This window comes from Populus trichocarpa, chromosome 18 (genome assembly GCF_000002775.5).
Source record: "Populus trichocarpa isolate Nisqually-1 chromosome 18, P.trichocarpa_v4.1, whole genome shotgun sequence".
Classification (NCBI taxonomy): domain Eukaryota; kingdom Viridiplantae; phylum Streptophyta; class Magnoliopsida; order Malpighiales; family Salicaceae; genus Populus; species Populus trichocarpa.
Window position 1 is genome coordinate 7,256,586 of NC_037302.2, and position 19,754 is coordinate 7,276,339.

General features: G+C 34.9%; 2 protein-coding genes and 1 long non-coding RNA gene across 4 annotated transcripts; 2 read left to right on the top strand and 1 right to left on the bottom strand.

Moving 5' to 3' along the window:
* Window positions 1-1,503: 1,503 nt before the first annotated feature.
* Window positions 1,504-12,699, top strand: LOC127904736 (uncharacterized). The gene is made up of 2 exons (XR_008058135.1): window positions 1,504-1,897; window positions 12,551-12,699. It is a non-coding gene; the product is annotated as an uncharacterized LOC127904736 (long non-coding RNA).
* Window positions 10,998-12,942, top strand: LOC7467928 (40S ribosomal protein S9-2). 2 transcript variants are annotated; one of them, XR_008058134.1, is made up of 4 exons: window positions 11,009-11,156; window positions 11,510-11,891; window positions 12,171-12,542; window positions 12,737-12,942. XR_008058134.1 is itself a non-coding variant. In XM_002324694.4 (3 exons), exons 1-3 carry the CDS (start codon window positions 11,129-11,131, stop codon window positions 12,352-12,354), a joined length of 594 nt encoding a protein of 197 aa, XP_002324730.1. In that variant the 5' UTR covers window positions 10,998-11,128; the 3' UTR covers window positions 12,355-12,699. The 2 variants fall into 2 exon arrangements, 1 of the variants encoding a protein (XP_002324730.1); XM_002324694.4 differs by lacking the exon at window positions 12,737-12,942 and having other exon boundaries at window positions 10,998-11,156; window positions 12,171-12,699.
* A 3,940-nt stretch (window positions 12,943-16,882) lies between these two features.
* On the bottom strand, window positions 16,883-18,239 carry LOC112325002 (probable ADP,ATP carrier protein At5g56450). The gene has a single exon (XM_024590110.2). It carries the CDS (start codon window positions 17,420-17,422, stop codon window positions 16,976-16,978), a length of 447 nt encoding a protein of 148 aa, XP_024445878.1. The 5' UTR covers window positions 17,423-18,239; the 3' UTR covers window positions 16,883-16,975.
* Window positions 18,240-19,754: the final 1,515 nt, after the last annotated feature.

The window sequence follows — 19,754 nt, forward strand, 5'->3', positions numbered from 1 at the left end:
AATCCAATATAAAAGGATAAGATTCAATAAATAAAAAATATCACTAAATAATAGAATTGTAAAAAAAAAAGATAACAAACAGTTAGACATGTGAGTTTGAGGGAGGCACACGTGCCTTGCCCAATATTTTTTTTCTTTTTATAAGGGGTGGACCTTTTCTTAGAAAAAAACAAAAATGACAGATATGTCATAAACTAATTTTGGGTTGCAAAATTTTTCTTATTTTTTCAAGAAAATACTTTTCTATAAGAAAGAAATCCATAAAAAATTCAAAATTATTTTGGGTTACAAACAGACATTTATGTAATTTTCATAGTTGGTTAGAACACCATGTTGATAGATAATTTAGGGTTTGACTGAAGAAAATTAATTGAAACTAGTCAAAATTGCATAAATTAGAAGATTAAGGATCAAAATGGACAAGGTGAAAAAGTCTAGGAGTCCAATTCTATCAATCAAGGACTTAATTGAAAGAGATTGAAACTTGAAAGGGCTTAATTGATCTAATCCAATCAAGGGTTTAATTGAAAAAAATCAAGTTTGGGAATCAATTTGGATAAAATTATAAGAATTAATAGTCCAAGGATCAAAGTGTAATAGGCATTGAAAGTGAAGGAGCTTGATTGAAGGGTCTGTTTGAGAGTGTAGTAGAGGTTGCTTTTCAATTTGCTTTTTGCTCAGAAATGCATTAAATAATATTTTTTAAAAAATTTATTTTTAATATCAGCATATCAAAATGATTTAAAAGAATAAAAAAAATTAATTTGAAGCAAAATAAAATAAAATTCAAAATTTTTCAGAAGCGTTGTTCAACCGTATTTTCAAACACACCCTTAATCAGGGATGAAATTGGAAGAATTGAAAGTTTGAAGGCTCAATTAAGAGCCAAAATAAGCAAATCAGAAACTTATGACCATTATATAAGGCACATGGAAGTTCAGGGGTTTAATTGAAGAAGATCGAGGGTGAAAATGCAAAGATTCTTGAAAATAGTGCCAATTTAGAGCTCAATTGCAAGATTTTTAAAATCAAGAATCAAAATTAAAAAGAGGCTGTAATCGAAACCGTAATTTGTACCCCTCTTGGATGACATGATGTATGGTTTATCGGATGTCAAGTTGTTCGTTCAACCCTCAACTCAGATGACTTGTCGTTGAAGGTAACCTTAATTTAGAGGGCTAAGAAATGACGTGTCTTCACAACCCGGATTTTTTGCCATATCCCGAATGACCTGTCGTTCACTTGAGAGGGTTTGAAAATGGCACTGTTTCATTAATGTCTACTATTCATTTTCTCCCACTCCTATTCAAGTTTAAACCCGAGAGCATGCAAGGGTCTACAGCAATCTTTCAAGCCTAATTGGTTCTCCATGTTTATCCTACCAATCAACGGTCCTAATCCTCCAATTCCCAACCTTTTCCTTTCCCCTCAAGACTCTCCACAAGATACAACAAAACCCAAACCCAACCAACCATATATTCTTACCAAAAGCAATACAAACATAACAGTACCCTACTGTGTCAACTCTCAAAACCAAACAAAAGGACACCCGTAGCTGCCACTAATGGTGTTGATCCCCTCCAAAGAATAAAGAGTTGAGGTCCCTCCAGCTCATGAACCCTAGAACCCTCCTTTTTCTCCTATAAAACAACACCAAAACCCTACCTAGAAGAGATGACTTAGACAAGAAACCCTATCTTTCAAGCCCTAGCAGCCACCATCTCTGCAACCATAAAACCACCATAGGAGAGAGCAGAACAAAAGGAAAAGGAAGCAACAAGAAGAAAAAGAAACTACAATAAGAGAGAGCTGAGAGAGGGAATACAATAGAGAGAGAAGAAAACAAAAGGGAGAAGAAGGCAGAAGCAAGAAGGAGAAGCCTAGTGACATATGGTACGTAGTGCAAGTGTAATACTAAGCTGTCATTTTAGTTTTCCTTGTTTTCAACCTGGCTAAATCTTTTTTGGTTCTTCTTTCTGTTTTTGTTCCTTTTATGATCTATTTTCTTATCACATATGGTAAGTCTATGAGTGCTTGCTGTTTATGTTAAGCTTTAAGTCCAGAATGATTAGTTTCCTTTTTTGTAGTTTAATCTTGCTGGTGAGTTAGGTTGTGGGGTGGGAAAGTTTGTTCCTCGGCTTTTCTATGGTTTAAAGTCAATTTTCCTAGGATGGCCATGGAGCTTTCCTTTCTCCTTTTGGTTATGGTAAGAGGTACGTATGTCACTACCAGAAAATCGGAGAACACCAACGGAATTACCGGCGGAATTTTTTCGTCGGAAATATTTAATGACGGAATTAATTCCGTCTCAAAAGTTGTCGGTATTTACCGACAGAATTATTCCATCGGTATATACCGACGGTATCGCCGACGGAGAGAAACTTTTTTTGAAATTTGCAACAGCGTGATGACGTGGATTTTTTTCAGACGAATTTACCGACGGAAATACCGAGGGTTTCAAACCCGGATAGCTGTTCAGCGACGTGTCGCTTCCACCGGCGGAATCACCGACGGAAAGTTTTCGTCGGTGAGTCCGTCGGTAAAAGCCAGTACATACTGACTCTGTCGACACTCTCTTCCTTTGTTTCTCCTTCTTCTTCCCATTTTTCTTCCCCATCCCACATCTCCCCTCCCAAACTGCAGCCAACCACCCATCCCAACTCTCCCCTCTTCTCAACACAAGCACTCAAGTTTTTTATATTTTTGTACGTGGTCACAACATCCGTTAATTCTTGTGGATTTTATCATTTTTTGTAAGTAAATTTATCCTTTTTAGTTTTAACTTTTAAATGTGAATTTTATTGTTTTTTTAGTATATGTATTTTGTTAAAGAAACTTGTTGTATGAATGTATAATTTTGTAGTTGTTATAGTTTGTTTTAGATTTTGTCAAATTATATTTGTTTGTAAATTGTTGAAATTTTGCTTGAATTACACCGAATTATATGTGTTGTGATGAAATAAATAATAGCTTGTTTAACGGGTCTGTTTTAATTGTTATCAATTCTATTGCGAAGTTGTGATTTTTGTAAAATTATATATGTATAAATTTGTATGTATGAACGTTGATAGTTGATAATTGATAATGAATATTTAACATAAGAAACCAATATTTTTTTTTGATGTTTTATAGAGATTCAATAGAAGTCATGGATGATCGTTCATGGATGTATCGGGACTTACCCCAAGGATTGCGGAGGATGGATTATTGTAACGGTGTGCAGGGTTTTATTAATTTCGCAACATCTATCCTGAGAAATTTTACTGATGGCGGTATTAGGTGTCCATGCAGGAAGTGTAAAAATTTAAAGTTTCTGCATCAAGATGTTGTAACGATGCATCTTCTAACCAAAGGATTCATGCAGGATTACCTATGTTGGTATGCACACGGAGAACTATTTGTTCCTAATGAGAGCATGGTTGAAAGGATGGTCGGGTCAACTTCTAGTGCTATCAACATGCATGAAGTTGGAAATGAGAACAGTAATCCTTACAGGAATATGGTTATGGATGCAATGAGAATGAGTGAAGGTAATGTCAATGAATTTCCAAACGTAGAAGAAGAATCTAATGCAGATGCATTAAGGTTTTTTGATCTGTTGAAAGATTCTGACGAGCCATTATGGGATGGCTGCACGAACCACAGTAAATTATCGGCCGTAGCACAGGTGTTCACCATCAAGTCAGACCACGGGTTGAGTGAGGCCGGTTATGACAAGATTATCGAATGGACGAGAAGCATTTTACCTAAAGGGAACAGGCTGAAAGAGAACTTCTATGCTGCCAAGTCCATGATGAAACCCCTCGGTTTAGGATACCAGAAAATTGACATGTGCCCTAACTTCTGCATGTTATACTACCTTGAAAATACTGAGCTGACCGAGTGCATGACATGCGCGCATTCCCGTTACAAACCCAGAACTGGAAGAGTAAAGACTCTCGTGGCATATAAAAAACTTAAATACTTCACAATCACACCTAGACTGCAGAGGTTATTCATGTCACCAAGAACTGCTGAGCACATGACATGGCACCAATCACATCATGTTGTTGATGGAGTGATGGTGCATCCTTCTAACAGTGAAGCCTGGAAACACTTTAACAGTGTGCATCCTCACTTTTCAGCTGAATCAAGGAACGTGCATCTTGGGTTGTGTACAGACGGATTCAACCCATTTGGGTCATTTGTTGCTCCTTATTCTTGTTGGCCAGTCATATTGACAGTTTATAACTTGCCACCGGGGATGTGTATGAGGCCGGAGTTCATGTTTCTATCTATGGTCATACCAGGTCCGAGCAGTCCGGGGCGAAATAAAGATGTTTGTCTTCGTCCGTTGATTGATGAGTTGACGCAGTTGTGGTCCTCTGGAGCTTTGACTTATGACATCTCGAGGAAACAGAATTTTGTTATGAGAGCGGCTTTGATGTGGACTATCAATGATTTCTCAGCTTATGGAATGGTTTCTGGTTGGAGCACGTATAGAAAGCTAGCATGTCCATACTGTATGGAGAATAACAAGGCATTCATGCTAACAAACGGGGGTAAAGCTTCTTTTTTTGACTGTCACCGTCGCTTCTTGCCACCGAATCACAGGTACAGAAAGAACAGGAAGGATTTTTTTGTTGGCAGAGTTGAAAAGGATGTTGCACCCCCGAGTCTTTCCGGTGAAGAATTGCTTGATGTTGTTTCAAAGTACGGTGACATTGTGTTTAGTCTCCAATCAGGTAAGCAGAAGTTTCCTGGTTTTGGTTTGACCCATAACTGGGTGAAGCGAAGTATATTTTGGGAGCTTCCTTATTGGAAGACCAATCTTCTCCGCCTAACCTTGACGTCATGCACATTGAAAAGAACGTGTTTGAGAATATTTTCAACACCGTCATAGATGTGAAGGGGAAGACAAAGGATAACATCAAGGCTAGATTGGATGTAGCGTTGTTATGTAACCGTAACAATATGGAGTTGGTTTATGATGGGTCACGGGTCGCAAAACCAAGAACAAGCTTCGTGTTAGAGAAAAACGCACAACTACTAGTCTACAAATGGCTTAAGATTCTGCGTTTCCCCGATGGACATGCCTCAAACATATCAAGGCTGGTTAATACCGAGGAATGCAGATTATATGGAATGAAGAGTCATGACTGCCATGTGTTTATGCAAACACTTATCCCATTAAGCTTTTCGTGATTTGTTGCTAAAGGGGATATGTGATGCACTAACGGAGATCAGTCATTTTTTCAGAGATATATGCTATAGCAAGTTGAATGTTGATCACATTGAGAGGCTTGAAACGAATATCGTGGATACAATATGCAAACTTGAGATGATATTCCCTCCATCATTTTTTGACTCAATGGAGCATCTACCCGTACATTTACCGTTTGAGGTAAAAGTTGGAGGACCGGTCCAGTACAGATGGATGTATCCATTCGAGAGGTTAGATATTACAATTGCTATGTAATTCATAATTAAATGTTTTTTTTGTTTTTTTTATTGATAATTTTTTATTATATATATATATATATATATATGCAGATACTTGTTCAATCTTAAAAAAAGGGTTAAGAACAAGGCGCATGTTGAGGCGTCAATATGTGAGGCCTATATTGTTGAGGAGATCTCAACATTTATCTCATACTATTTCGAACCTCATTTGAGAACGAGGATCAACCGTGTTCCACGGCATGATGATGGTGGTGAAGTGCCTTCAAGTGAGAACTTGTCAATATTCTCGAATCCTGGACGACCCACACCTAAAAATATCGTGAGGGGAAGATATTTGTCTAAAATAGAGTTCAGACAAGCACACAATTATATCTTATTTAACTGTGATGAGCTGAGACCTTTTATCAAGTAAGTAGATGTTCAACATAAACTTTGTCAAGAGTGTACTATTTATGTTTTGTGATACCATAAACTCATATAATTTGAAACAACCTTGCAGGCAACATCGACGATACTTATTGTCCAATAACTCACAGCTGATCGAATCCCAGATCTTTCAATTACAAGATGAACAATTTGCCACATGGTTTAGAACACATGTAAGTCCTATAACAAACTCATAATCTATTGCAATGTAATTCACTGTACGTCAATATATATTACATAATATATGTTTATTGATTGTTGTTGTATTTAATATACAAGGTTTATCAAATGGGAGTTAATGTTGTTATTTCACTGTTTTTACTAAGCCTGGGCCCTGAAAGAAAAGTCAAGTGCTATAACAGGTATTTTGTCAATGGATATATCTTTCATACTGAAGAATACGGGCATGGAAGAAAGACGTACAACAGTGGGGTTTGTATTAAAGGATCGAGTTCTAGTGAGTTTGAAGTTGACTACTATGGTAGATTGAAAGAGGTCATCGAACTGCAATATCATAGCGAGTAGAATAGAGTGTTTTTATTCAAATGCTATTAGTATGACACAACTGACAGAGGAATCAGAGTAGATCCTCACTATGGTCTCGTTGAAATCAACTCAAAAGCTAGACACCGCAACGTAAACGACATCTTTGTTTTCGCAAAGCAATGCCAACAAGTTTATTACACATACACCATTTCCTTTAAAAATGACCGATCAAGAGTTGATTAGTTATCCGTTTTAAAAATAAAACTCATGGGTCGTGTCGAGGTTGTTCAGGATGAGAACGAAGACACAAGTGTGATAGATGAAGTCTTTCAAGCTAGTGAGTTGGTTGAACCATACCGAGTTGCTCCTTCGATTGACTTAGAAGAAAATTCAAATTTTCGTGTTTTCGACGATAGTCTTGTTGATGTTGACGCAGAGGAGTTGAATGTCGTTTTGAGCTCTACTAGTGCAGTAGAGAATGTTGATGAAGAAGATGATAACCACATTGAAGAGTGCGATGAAGTGGATGATAACAATTCAATTGAGGACGAAGATGAAAACTTTGACTAAACATGCTGTAAAACCTTATTTTTATAATGTAATATTTTGGAACATGAAATATTTATTCTTTTTTAATTGTCAGCTCATGTTATTGTGTTGTGTGTGATCTAAGTGTGCAGGAGGATACACAAAAATACAGGGCGAAGCTGTAGAAATATTGACTGTTTCACCAACAGAATGGGGAAATTTCCGACAGGTACACCAACGACCTAGTGCCGTCGGTATTTTACAGAGAGTTGGAAACAAATTACGGACTTGTGCCACAATTTTCGACGGAAATCACCGACGGAATGGGTAAATTTCTGACGGGTACACCGACGGCCTAATGCCTTCGGTATTTTACAGAGAGTTGGAAACAAATTACGGACTGGTGCCCCAATTTCTGACGAAAACCACCGACGGATATTACACATCCCGGAGCGCCTATCACCGACGAAAATCGCACATCCCGAAGCGCACGCCTGTTAGAGGCACGATTACCGATGGAACAATTTCCGACAGAACTTACCGTCGGAATTACCGACGGATCGAAAAAAAGAGGCGGCATTTTCAAAATTTTTGGTGCGCATTTCAACTTATTTCCGTCGGAATTACCGACAGAATTGAATGCCACCGACAACAATTAATGTTCTGTCGGTAATTCCGATGGAAATATTGCTATATAAACCCCTCCTCCCTTCATTTTGTTCATTTTTTTCTCTTCTCTTCATCTCCATTTCTCTTCTCCTCTTCATCTACATATTAAAAGGTATGTATTCTTTTTTCTTTATCTTTGTATTTTTTTATTTTAATTATGATTATTTTTTTGGTGTTCTTTGTTTTGTGTATTGTTTATAGATAAAATCTAAAAATTAACACACTATTAAGGTAAGCATTTTTTATTCCGAAATTTGTTTTGAATTAATGTATTGTTTTTTTAGTTTTGTGTATTGTTTGTTTTGTATTTAGGTTGTTTTGTTTAGTGTTATTTAGTTTTTCATTTTATTTATTAATTTTAGGATATTATTGTTTGTATTGAAATAATTGTTATTGTTGAATTAATGTTATAAATGTGAATTGATATATAGAATTAAATGTAATTAGTTTATATTAATTTTAGGATATTATTGTTTGTATTGGAATAATTGTTATTGTTGAGTTAATGTTATAAATGTGAATTGATATATAGAATTAAATGTAATTAGTTTATATTAATTTTAGGATATTATTGTTTGTGTTGAATTAATGTTATAAATGTGAATTGATATATAGAATTAAATGTAATTAGTTTATATTAATTTTAGGATATTATTGTTTGTATTGGAATAATTGTTATTGTTGAGTTAATGTTATAAATGTGAATTTATGTTGTTTCTTATTTTGATTAATTTTAATTGTTATTTATGAATTTGTATTGATTGTAGTTGAAAATATATAGATGTTGAATTTCTATAGATGTTAGGTTGTATATAGTTGATTTTGCAATATTTTTGTAATTATCAATATTTGTAGGTATGAAAATCGTGGGTAGTCTCTAATATAAGGGAGGTGCTGTCGAATTTTTTTTAATGATTGAATTGGTATAGATATTAGGTTGTATATATGATGTTGGTGGAGATTATATGGATTGTGGTTATTGTAAAGATTGCAGGTTTGAAAACTGTGGGTAGTCTCCAATATAGGGGAGGTGCTGTCGAATTTTTTTTAAAATAATCAAAGTTAATTTATGTAATAATTCATATATATTTGTGTAGATGCGTCGAATGAAATCTACAGCAGACGGTTGCACATAGTTCTTCTAGCAGCGAGGAAGACATCTCCTTAGGTGCTGATCACGGCGATGCATCTGCGCCACCGTGTGATGCTGCCTCTTCTAGCGCGGTTTCACAGCGCAGAAGTGGTGTGCCTTCACAGCGGGGTCAATTCACCCGCAAGTACCAGACACAATGGAAGGATGACCTCTCAATGTAAGTTTGTTTATGTTTTATTTTTTTTTAATACTTATAACATAATTTATGAACAACTAATTAATTTTTTATTATTTAATTTCAGGTTCACAAACATTGAGGCTGCCAGGACAATTACATTGGCGTTGAAATCGTCAATGGAGATTCCATTGTTTCAATGGAGTCAGGTCTCCAGACATCCTGAGTGAAGACCTAATATCAATGCCTGGTTTCGGCAATTTCAGGTAGGTGTTAATTTTTGATATTTCCAGTTTATTTTTAATAAATAATTTTTGTAATTTTATATCTTGTACTATTTTTATTTTCAATGAATTATTTATATATACAGAATAAATTTGAGTGGGATAGCGCGGACAACAATGTTGTCAGGAGAGTATGGGAGAATCACGTGGCAACTAGGTAACATCGAAAATAATATTTATTTTTGATTTATAATTTTATGTTCTAAATTCTAATTAGTTACTATGGAAGTAGGTTGCGTGATTTTTGATATGACACCCAAAAAAAGGCGAAAAGATATGCGAGGGACAACGATCTTGAAGGCTGGAATGAGGTGGCGATTTGGCGGGAATTTAAACCGCCATTCATCTCGGGAGATATATGGGCGGCATATATTGAGCACGTGATGTCTGAGCGGTTCTCACGACGCTCACAATTCGAAGCCGTCAACCGGAACCGGCAAATTCATGATTCAGTGACCACGCACACCGGCGGCTCCGTCCCGTTCAGCGCACATGTGAAGCGGATGGTAAGATTAATTTAAATAAAATATATCGTTAATTAATTTATTGTTGCTTATAAATATATTTAACTTGCAATCTTTTTTTTCCTTACAGGCTACGTCTCTTGGACGTGAGCCGAGTCCAATGGAGCTATTTGTAGAGACGCACGATCGGAGTCAAGACCGCCAAAAGGGGGTGCAGCAGTACGTGGACAACCGTGCTCAGCATTTTGTGGTATGTTCGATCAATCATTTTATTTCGTAAGTTATTATTTTCTTGAATTGAATATGATGATTTAAAAAAAAAAAATTCAAGAGACCTATAATAGCCGGTTGAGAGAGAGATATGGGGACGATCCTTTGATCCAACCAGATTTCGATCTGGATTTGTGGATGAAGGTCGGATCATCTGGTGGACCCGATAAAAATCGGGTCTACGGGCTCTCCAACACTACGGCTGAAAAATTACGGTCGACCGGTAGTGTCTCAACCGTTGGGAGCTCTCCATCAGTATCGAGCACCCAGTCAGAGGAGTTTTTAGCCTTGAAACAACAATATGAACACCTCTCGACGAATTATGCTCAGCTCCATCAAATGGTCATGGAGATTAGATTAAAGATGGGTGATGATCCATGAGCTACTTCTTTTTGGCCGTACGGCCCCGGCAACAACCAACCTCCTCCTCCTCCTTCTCCTCCAGCTCCGCCGCTATTTTAATTAGTTTAATTTTGTTTTTTAAAACATTAAATTTGTAATGAATATTTTGATGAATATTATTTAACGTCATTTTTAATGTTTAATGCAAATTTATTTGGTTATTAAGTTTTTTAACTGTTAATAAATAGAGACAATATTTGCTAACTATTATTTGTAACATTTTATCAAGAATCAACTTTTATCAAGAATCAACTTTTATTTAAAATATTTGTAACACAATTTGGATTACAAGACAAATTTGCTAACTAAGACTTAAAATAATATATTAAATTGATTTATTATTTATATAAATAGTTAAACTAATCTCAATAATTTAGTTGTTCTGATAAATAGTTATAATCATAGTGTTTGTAAAATATCACGAGTTTATTTTTTAAAATACTTTTTTTCTTTATATATAATAATTAAAATAAATATTTTTAATAATCATAATATTTTAAATTATGAGAAAATGTGTTTTTTAACCAAAATTTCATTTTTGTTATGGCTGAGGTTTGTTTTGGACTTCAAGGGGCGGCACAACAATAACATATTCGGATGATTCTTTTCAAGTAAAAATTTTATGCAACAATTATTTCTTCTACTGTGACACATTAAAATTAAAAAAAAAAAAAGAAGAAGAAGAAGAAGAAGAAGAAAGTTTCAGGCTTAGCCCGATTTGGTTATAGGCTTATAGCATTTGAACCAGCCCAAAGTATACAAAGAATTAGGGTTAGGGGTTAGGGCTTTGATTTTCTTTTAGACGGGGAGAAATCTTGTAACTATAAATACAACAATTATAGTTCCTCACCGCCTCCCTAGACCCTAACTGAGTTCTACAGCGAACAGAATGGTTCACGTCTCCTTTTATCGGAACTGTGAGTTGCCTCTCAATCTTTCTTCTTTTTTTTAACCTTTTCACTATAATTTCAACATATTTTGTATTCTAATCAATCCCTGGACTCTTTTTTTGTTGGGTTTTAGCTCATTTTCTATCTTCTTTTCTTTGTAAACTATAAAGTAAGTGAAACATGGAAAATTTGATGCGCATTATTTTATTTAGAATCCAAAAAATTCAGCTTCCATATCTCTGTCCTCAATAGAGTTTAGCATCTGAGATTTGCATTTTGATCTTGATTTGATGATTTGAATGTACTTGGTGTACCACTAGAGTTTGGCGTCTGGATTTTGAATAATAGAAGTGAGATATTTGTTTTTCGTTTTCATATAGATGGGAAAACTTTTAAGAAGCCAAGGCGTCCTTATGAGAAGGAACGTTTGGATGCCGAGCTGAAGCTTGTCGGAGAGTATGGGCTCCGTGCCAAGAGGGAACTCTGGAGGGTTCAGTATGCTTTGAGTCGCATTCGTAATGCTGCCAGAATGCTTCTCACCCTTGACGAGAAGAACCAGCGCCGTATTTTTGAGGGTGAGGCGCTTTTGAGGAGGATGAATAGGTATGGGCTTTTGGAAGAGAGCCAGAACAAGCTCGATTATGTGTTGGCTCTCACCGTGGAAAACTTTCTCGAGCGCCGCCTCCAGACTCTTGTTTTCAAGGCTGGTATGGCTAAGTCCATCCACCATGCCAGAGTGCTCATCAAACAGAGGCACATTAGGTATACATAATAAATTCTTATGCTTACTAAGCTGTTAACGATGCAAGTTAAAATTCTGGATGAAAGACACAATACATTGGCAATTAAAGTTTCGCCTCTTTGATATTGATTGTTTTTCCTGTTTGTCTAAACTTTGGGTGCTTTTCTTTCCTTTTTTTGGCTGTAAAATCTTGTGATTTCAGAACTTGAGAAGTCTCACCTCGAATGTAGTTATTTCACTCTTTTAGATTCTATATTTTGAAGTTTTGCCTCTGATTGATATATATTTTGGCCCTGCAGGGTTGGGAGGCAGGTGGTCAATATTCCATCCTTCATGGTGAGAGTTGACTCGCAGAAGCACATTGATTTCTCACTGACAAGCCCCTTTGGTGGTGGACGCCCTGGTAGAGTGAAGCGAAAGAACCAGAAGGCTGCTTCCAAGAAGGCTGCTGGTGGAGATGGAGATGAAGAGGATGAAGAATGAGCTGTAATGTTCAGTGATAGTGATTTTCATTTAATGTTATAAATTTGGTTAATAAAAAGGAAAAGGAAGCAACAAGAAGAAAAAGAAACTACAATAAGAGAGAGCTGAGAGAGGGAATACAATAGAGAGAGAAGAACACAAAAGGGAGAAGAAGGCAGAAGCAAGAAGGAGAAGCCTAGCGACATATGGTACGTAGTGCAAGTATAACACTAAGCTGTCATTTTAGTTTTCCTTGTTTTCAACCTGGCTAAATCTTTTTTGGTTCTTCTTTCTGTTTTTGTTCCTTTTATGATATATTTTCTTATCACATATGGTAAGTCTATGAGTGCTTGATGTTTATCTTAAGCTTTAAGTCCAGAATGATTAGTTTCCTTTTTTGTAGTTTAATCTTGCTGGTGAGTTAGGTTGTGGGGTGGGAAAGTTTGTTCCTCGGCTTTTCTATGGTTTAAAGTCAATTTTCCTAGGATGGCCATGGAGCTTTCCTTTCTCTTTTTGGTTCTGGTAAGAGGTACGTATGTGAAGGGTAGACATGCCATAAGTTTTTGTTCCTTGCTTGTTATGTTGAGAAAAGTTATGCCTTGATCATTACTACCCATTTTCTTATATGAGTTTGAAGTAAATGCACACGTAATTAAGAGCCTTAAAAGCAGTTTACTCTCAGTTTGTGCGAGGATAACATGGTGAAGGGATCATTGGGTTCTTGCCCTTAGATCTTTGGTTCAATATATAGATGAAGCTTGATTTGTGAGAAAGGCAGGGAGCTGGCTTACACACCACATGCAACTTTGTTTCCTGCATTTGATTGTTTTCTTTAGGTTGTTCTATTATCTTTGTTAATTCACTGTGCAGTATGCGCTGCCTCTTTCTTAGTTAATTATATTCAAGCTGTCGATATTTATGCTTATTTCTCTTTACATTACGTGTATGGCGGTAGGTATTTTTCTCTTGTCTATGCATCTGACTTGCTGCCCAAAACAAGAAACCATGTGCATTTCTTCTCTTTTTTTTTTTTTTAAAGTCACAGGGAGCAGGTTCCTTGGTTTGTGTTTAGATCTAGTGATGTGGATAAAAGACATCACATGTGGATGAACTTGTATACATTGAGAAAAAGGGGGGTAACGTACCTTGAGAGGACATATATATTAATGCTGGAGGCCTGGCCAGGTTATTTAATGGAAGGAACCTTGTGCTTGTATTAGCATACGAGGATGGGAAAGTTTCTTGCATGCCTAGTACCCTACCTTGACACTCTGTGCATTCTTATGAATGAGGTTGCTCACTGTTATTTATGGAATTGATAGTAATTAAAAAAATATTAATTTAAATTAAATAAGTTTGAATTAAAAAAATGATAAATAATTAGTAATGTATTGATTACTTGTTTTTAATTGGATTTATTTAGTTAAAAATTTGATGCATCAATATATTTTTGTACAAAAATAATAATTGGTTATTAAATTATGAATTTATTTTTAATTACCAAATAATAATTTTAAATTGATTGTTACATTATTAATAAATGTTGTTAGCATTGTTCTATACAGGTTTTTTAAGTAATGGGTGATCATTCTTGGATGTATTGAAATTCACCCTGAAAGTTGTATAAGACAGGTTATTATAAAAGGCAGAGGGTTTTATTAATTTCACACTTTCAAATCTCAAAGAATATAGAATATTAGTGGAAGCGGAATTAAATGTCTATATGCAAAGTGTAAAAGTAAAAAGCTCCACTAATTAGATGTTGTAATGATGTGTCTTCTAAAAATAAAATACCGGAGAACCCTATGTTCCTTACAAGACCATATTAGAAAGAATTGTTAGCTCAACATCTAGTTCTAGCAACATACATGAAGTTGTAAATTATAATAATAATCGTTATAAAAGTATGGTGATAGATGCAATAAGTTATAAATTATGGTTATTCTAGTGAAGGTTCATAAGTGGATGAAATACCAAATGTAGATGCAGCTAGGTTTTTTAAACTTTTGAAAGATTTTAATGAACCATTAGTGAATGGGTGTACAAATCACAGTAAATTATTGGTCACTGCACGAGTGTTTACCATCAAATTAAATTATAGTATCAGTGAGGTCAGTTATAATAGCATCATTTAAATTTTTAAATGTTATACTACGATGAAAATACAAATTTAACCAAGTGCAAAACATATAGATATTTTTTATATAAATCCAATATTAATAGGGAAAAAACACTTGTCGTATACAATATACAAAGATACTTCTTAATAGACTGTAAAATTATTTATGCCTTTGAAGAGAACATAGAAAATGATATAACATCATTCATATAACGCGGAGGATGCTCCACGTACTCTAGCAAACGCCTTCTTTCCCAGATAGTTTACTTACCAATGACCAACTGCCAAGTATTTGCTCTATCTTACATCACTTCGTAAATGAAAAAACAAGAAAGAAATGAAAACTCCCATCTCTAAGCTGCCAAAAATATTTATGATGTGATGGATATATATGATAAATTTCAACAGAGCACTAGCTAGATGCCGTGCTTTATTTAGTTTCGGATCAAAAAAATTTCAGTATAAAAAAAAATTAGGTGTCAATAATTAAAAAAAAAAAATTTAAGAATTAGATAATGAAAAAAAAAAAACCACATGCATGGTTAGAGAATTGATTCGGAAAAAAAAACCAAACAAAATATCATGAAGTGAGTATTATTTAATCAATTAATTTAAAAAAATAAAAATCTCATAAAAAGCAAAAAGGAAACGGAGTCCAATCACTAATTAAATAAAAATTGAATGGAAAAAAAAGGTCTAGGTTGACTCGCTGGTTCAGTTTGAGTAATTGAAAGAGACCGTGCACACCGTGAAAGCAGTGACCTGGAAAGCAAACAAAACAAAATACTGTGAAATGAGCATCTAATGCATATATTCAATCAATTAATTTAATTTAATAAAAAAAATTGTTTTTAAAAAATCTAAATTTAATAAAGACAAAAAAAACTCGTGATATTAATTTAATTTAATAAAAAAAATTGTTTTTAAAAAATCTAAATTTAATAAAGACAAAAAAAACTCGTGATAACATGTGACATTTTCAAAATCAGTGAAGATTCTCATAGAATGGAAAAAAATGCCCAACCTCTAACTAAATAAACTATGAATAAAAAAAGAGCCTAGATCAACCTGCCTAGCCGATTCGAGTTTTAAAATAACAGGTCTTATGATCTTCATATAAGAATGACCTTAAAAATATAATGAAATTAAAAAAAAATCTTAAAAAAAGAAAAAAAACAAGTAATCTCATGTGAACCTTCTAAATTCGGGTTAATCTATCAAACTGACAATTCGTTAAATCCTAAACATGACTTCAATTAAAAAGCTCAACACCCAACTAATTAACATTGAGGGATGAATTTGGAAAAAAAAAATATGAATTTTAAAACATTTTCAAGGTGAAAAAAGTAGCAATAAAAAAATAAGAATCAAATTTAATAGAGAAAAAAGGCTAAAGGAGGATGGAATTGTAAGAAAAAAAATCAATTTTAGAAATCATCTAAAAAATAAAAAAATAATAAGGACCAAATCTAATACCTGAAAAAATCAAAAGGGGATGAAATTGCCAAAAGATTCAAGTTTGATAAATTACTCTAAACAAAACAATCCAAATCTGGTAGACATTATTCACGCACCAGCTTTTTTTTTATAATAATTTTCATTTTCATAAAATGACCATCTCATCCCTGATATAACATGATAATGACATGAAAACCATGATAAAAAGATGAAAACACCTTTAAACCCAACCTAATATTTTTTAGTCAAAGAGTAATAAAGTTAATTTACTGTGCTAAAACAAAGAAAAAACTAAAAAGTCCTTGCTTTGTTTTTGGCAACAAGGTTAAATAAGTAATTGATGTTAAAAAAAAACGTATCTGCTCAAATTAATTTTGACAACGGCCAATAAATCCAATGAAAATGACAAAAATACCGTAACTACCCTGGCAATTGATTTTTAAAATGAAGGGTAAAATAGTAAAAACATTATTACAATTAACGGTAAAGGATGTCTTGGACTTTAGTGGTTTGCTAATTCCTTTTAGGTTTTTGTTAATATTCTTATTATTCTCTCTCTCTCTCTCTCTCTCTCATTCGAGCCCACTACTTCAATATTATATAGTACCTGGTTTAATAATTTATTTGTTCGTGTTTTTTTCTTGGGGTCTAATTGTTCTTGATGCTTGATGGTGTAATGGAAGGAATTAAAGATAATGAAATTGTTATTTTTTTATTAGTCAATTAAACTGAAACCAAACATAGAGGATTCCGAACACTTGTAGCTGGCAGCACATAGTGGTTTGTCCAAGATAAGATTCGATTCGATTCGATTCTTATGATTTATCAAGAACCAATGCTTGTTAAGAGGATCTTTGAATTTGTTCCAACCGGATCGGAGCACTTATCATTTTATTTTTAACTTCTTTGAATTATGGTATCCTTAGCTATCATATATAATTCAAATCTACCTTTAAGCTATGAGAATCAAAATGATTATAAATCTCTCAGTCATGGCTTGGATTACGTGGGTTTAACCAAGAAAGAAAATGGCAGCATAACACAAAATAGAGTGATCACTTCCTTTTATGACATCAACCCAGCAGATGTTGTGACGGCCTGAGCCACCACCCAACGCTTCCACGGTGCCAATTCAGGTTCAGCTGCTTCTCCAGACAAAATCTCCTTCAACGTATCAAACCCACCAAAGTATAGGCTCCTGTGAACAACCATTCCGTGCAGAGATGCAGGAAGGCCTCTATAAGCTCCTCGTATCCCATCTTTATTGTATATGGTAGTCAGGAAATGGCAAATACCTCGAAATTGACGAACATCAGTTCTACCAATGTCAGCAGTAAGGCGGGTGTGTGCTATCTCAAGTGTGTAGATTAAGATCAGTGTTGTACAGCCAGCTGCAGCACCTGCAATGAAGTTGGCAGGTGCACCAGACAGAATTGAACCGTTTTGATGGTTTCCATTACGCAAGATGTTTTTATAAAGATCCTGCAGAAGTAAGACTGACCATGAGATCATGGCAGCATAACACAAAATAGAGTGATCACTTCCTTTTATGCAACGTAATTACTAAAAAAAACCCAATTATTATCTTTATTTGCATCATTAGATTTGATCATGCCATGGACATTGACACTTTCTACTAGCTCAAAAAGACTATTGATTTTCCATATCTTCAAAGTTCGAGTAGAAATCAGCCAGCTAAGCCAGACCAGTCCTATTTATCACATCTTGCAATCAACAAAAACTTTAGCGAGTGGTATGCAGCTTAACTATCCGCATGCCCTAAGAAAAAAGCTTAAGCTCAGTTAGTGTCACCATGAGGTTTCAACATCATCACCAAGCCCTTAAAAGTTTAAATTTATGGGAAAATAAAGGTCAAAAACCAACCTAAGCATATCGATAAAAGGTTCTGTTTGGCCTTCAATGCATTCAATAGAATCAATACCCCCATTAATTTCTAAAGTTCATCTGTAATTCATTGAACTCTTTTTGCTCTACTTTTGTGTGGCAGAGTAGTTCTTGAATCTTCTTTTCTACAATCTTTCACAAACCAATGAATCTGAAATTGAGCTCCCACCATCTTATCTCTCAAAATTGTGTTCGTTTCATTCCTTGGAAAAGTTCACTCTCAGATCTGAAATTTATACCTTCAAACTCATTCACCAAAAATTCAAAATCAATCCAACAGTTTCAGATGACATAATGATTAATGAAGTCAATGCATAGCCAGGAAGTCTCTAATTACTGGCAACATCAAAACCCTTCTTCAAGAAAATTGCTTAAAACCTTCTCCAAATTCAACTTTATCAAAATCCAGTTATCAACATTTTCACTAACAAGTCTTATATCCTCATTCCCCACTAGCAGCAATCAGTTGCAAAGAACCTTTCTCATCAACTTCTATCAGCTAACGCCATATCTTCTGATAAATAGCCCTCCTATTTTTGTTCAAACTACATCATGAAAAAACACAAATTAGAATAAAGAACCATCCTTTACATCAAGAACCATCACAAATAATAATAATAAAAATAAAAACCAAGACACTGAATAACAAATCCACCCACTACTCACACAGACACAATTCATCAAACACCTTAACCTCAAACCATAAACCAAAAATAAACCAACTTAAATCGCCTTAAGAGAGAAATTAAGAGCAACAGAAGGGTAATATCTAATCACACTACTGCCATTGCCTCTCCAAAGCGAAAGAATCCCTTCTTATACGGACAATACAATCAACCATTCCTTTGAATTTCCTGCGTCCATTCCCTACAATAGCCAAATTGCTTTCTTGGGTTTGTAACTGTTAACGCTAGCAAGAGACAGATCAAGAAGATGTTTTATTAAGCTGCAGCAGTGGCTATTAAATAGCCTTACACCGTGACAAAGGAAAATAACAAACTCACGATTTTACAGGATGCAATCGTGGTTAACAAAGGGAAAGAAACGTGTTCCTCAAACCAGAGAGGAATTATTCAACATAACTAAAAATAATCCTAAGACTCAGGAAACAATCTGGAATATTTCAACATTTTATCATCCTCCCTTAAACTGAGTTCTGTCAGTTTATATTTGGAGATTCACACACACCCAGTAACCTTCGCATCTTCAGAAAGACATCCAGCTTCAATGGCTTTGTTAGAATATCAGCAACTTGTTCTGTTGCAGAGCACGTAATTAGTTCTAATGAACCATCCTTAACAAGTTCTCGGAGAAAATGAAACTTGATATCTATGTGCTTGCTACGGCCATGCATTACGGGATTCTTTGAAAGTTTGATTGCTGAAATATTGTCACAATATACCTTCGTTGGAGTGTGTTGTGTCTGATTGAGACTCTTCAGAATTCTACTTATCCATACGACTTGGCATGCACTTGAAGCTGCTGCTATGAATTCAGCTTCGGTGGTGGATAAGGAAACAACTGGTTGTTTCTTCGACGACCAAGAAATAGCCCCTGAGCTCATAAAGAAAACATAACCCGAGGTGCTTCTTCTATCATCTTGATCACCGGCATAATCGCTGTCCGTGTATCCAAAAAACTCTGCATTTCCTCCCTTTTTGTAGAATATCCCAAAGTTGATCGTGCCTTTGATATACCTCAAGACCCGTTTGGCTGCTAACAAGTGACTTTCAGCAGGACTTTCCATATATCGGCTAATCAAGCTGACAATAAACATCAAATCTGGACGTGTAGCAGTTAAATACATGAGGCTTCCCACTATTTGTTTATAGAGAGTACTGTTAACTTTAATGCCTTCTTCATCTTTTGTAAGTTTAAAACCAGGAACTGCTGGATTATGAACTGAATTGCACTGATCCATTTTAAATCTCTCCAGAAT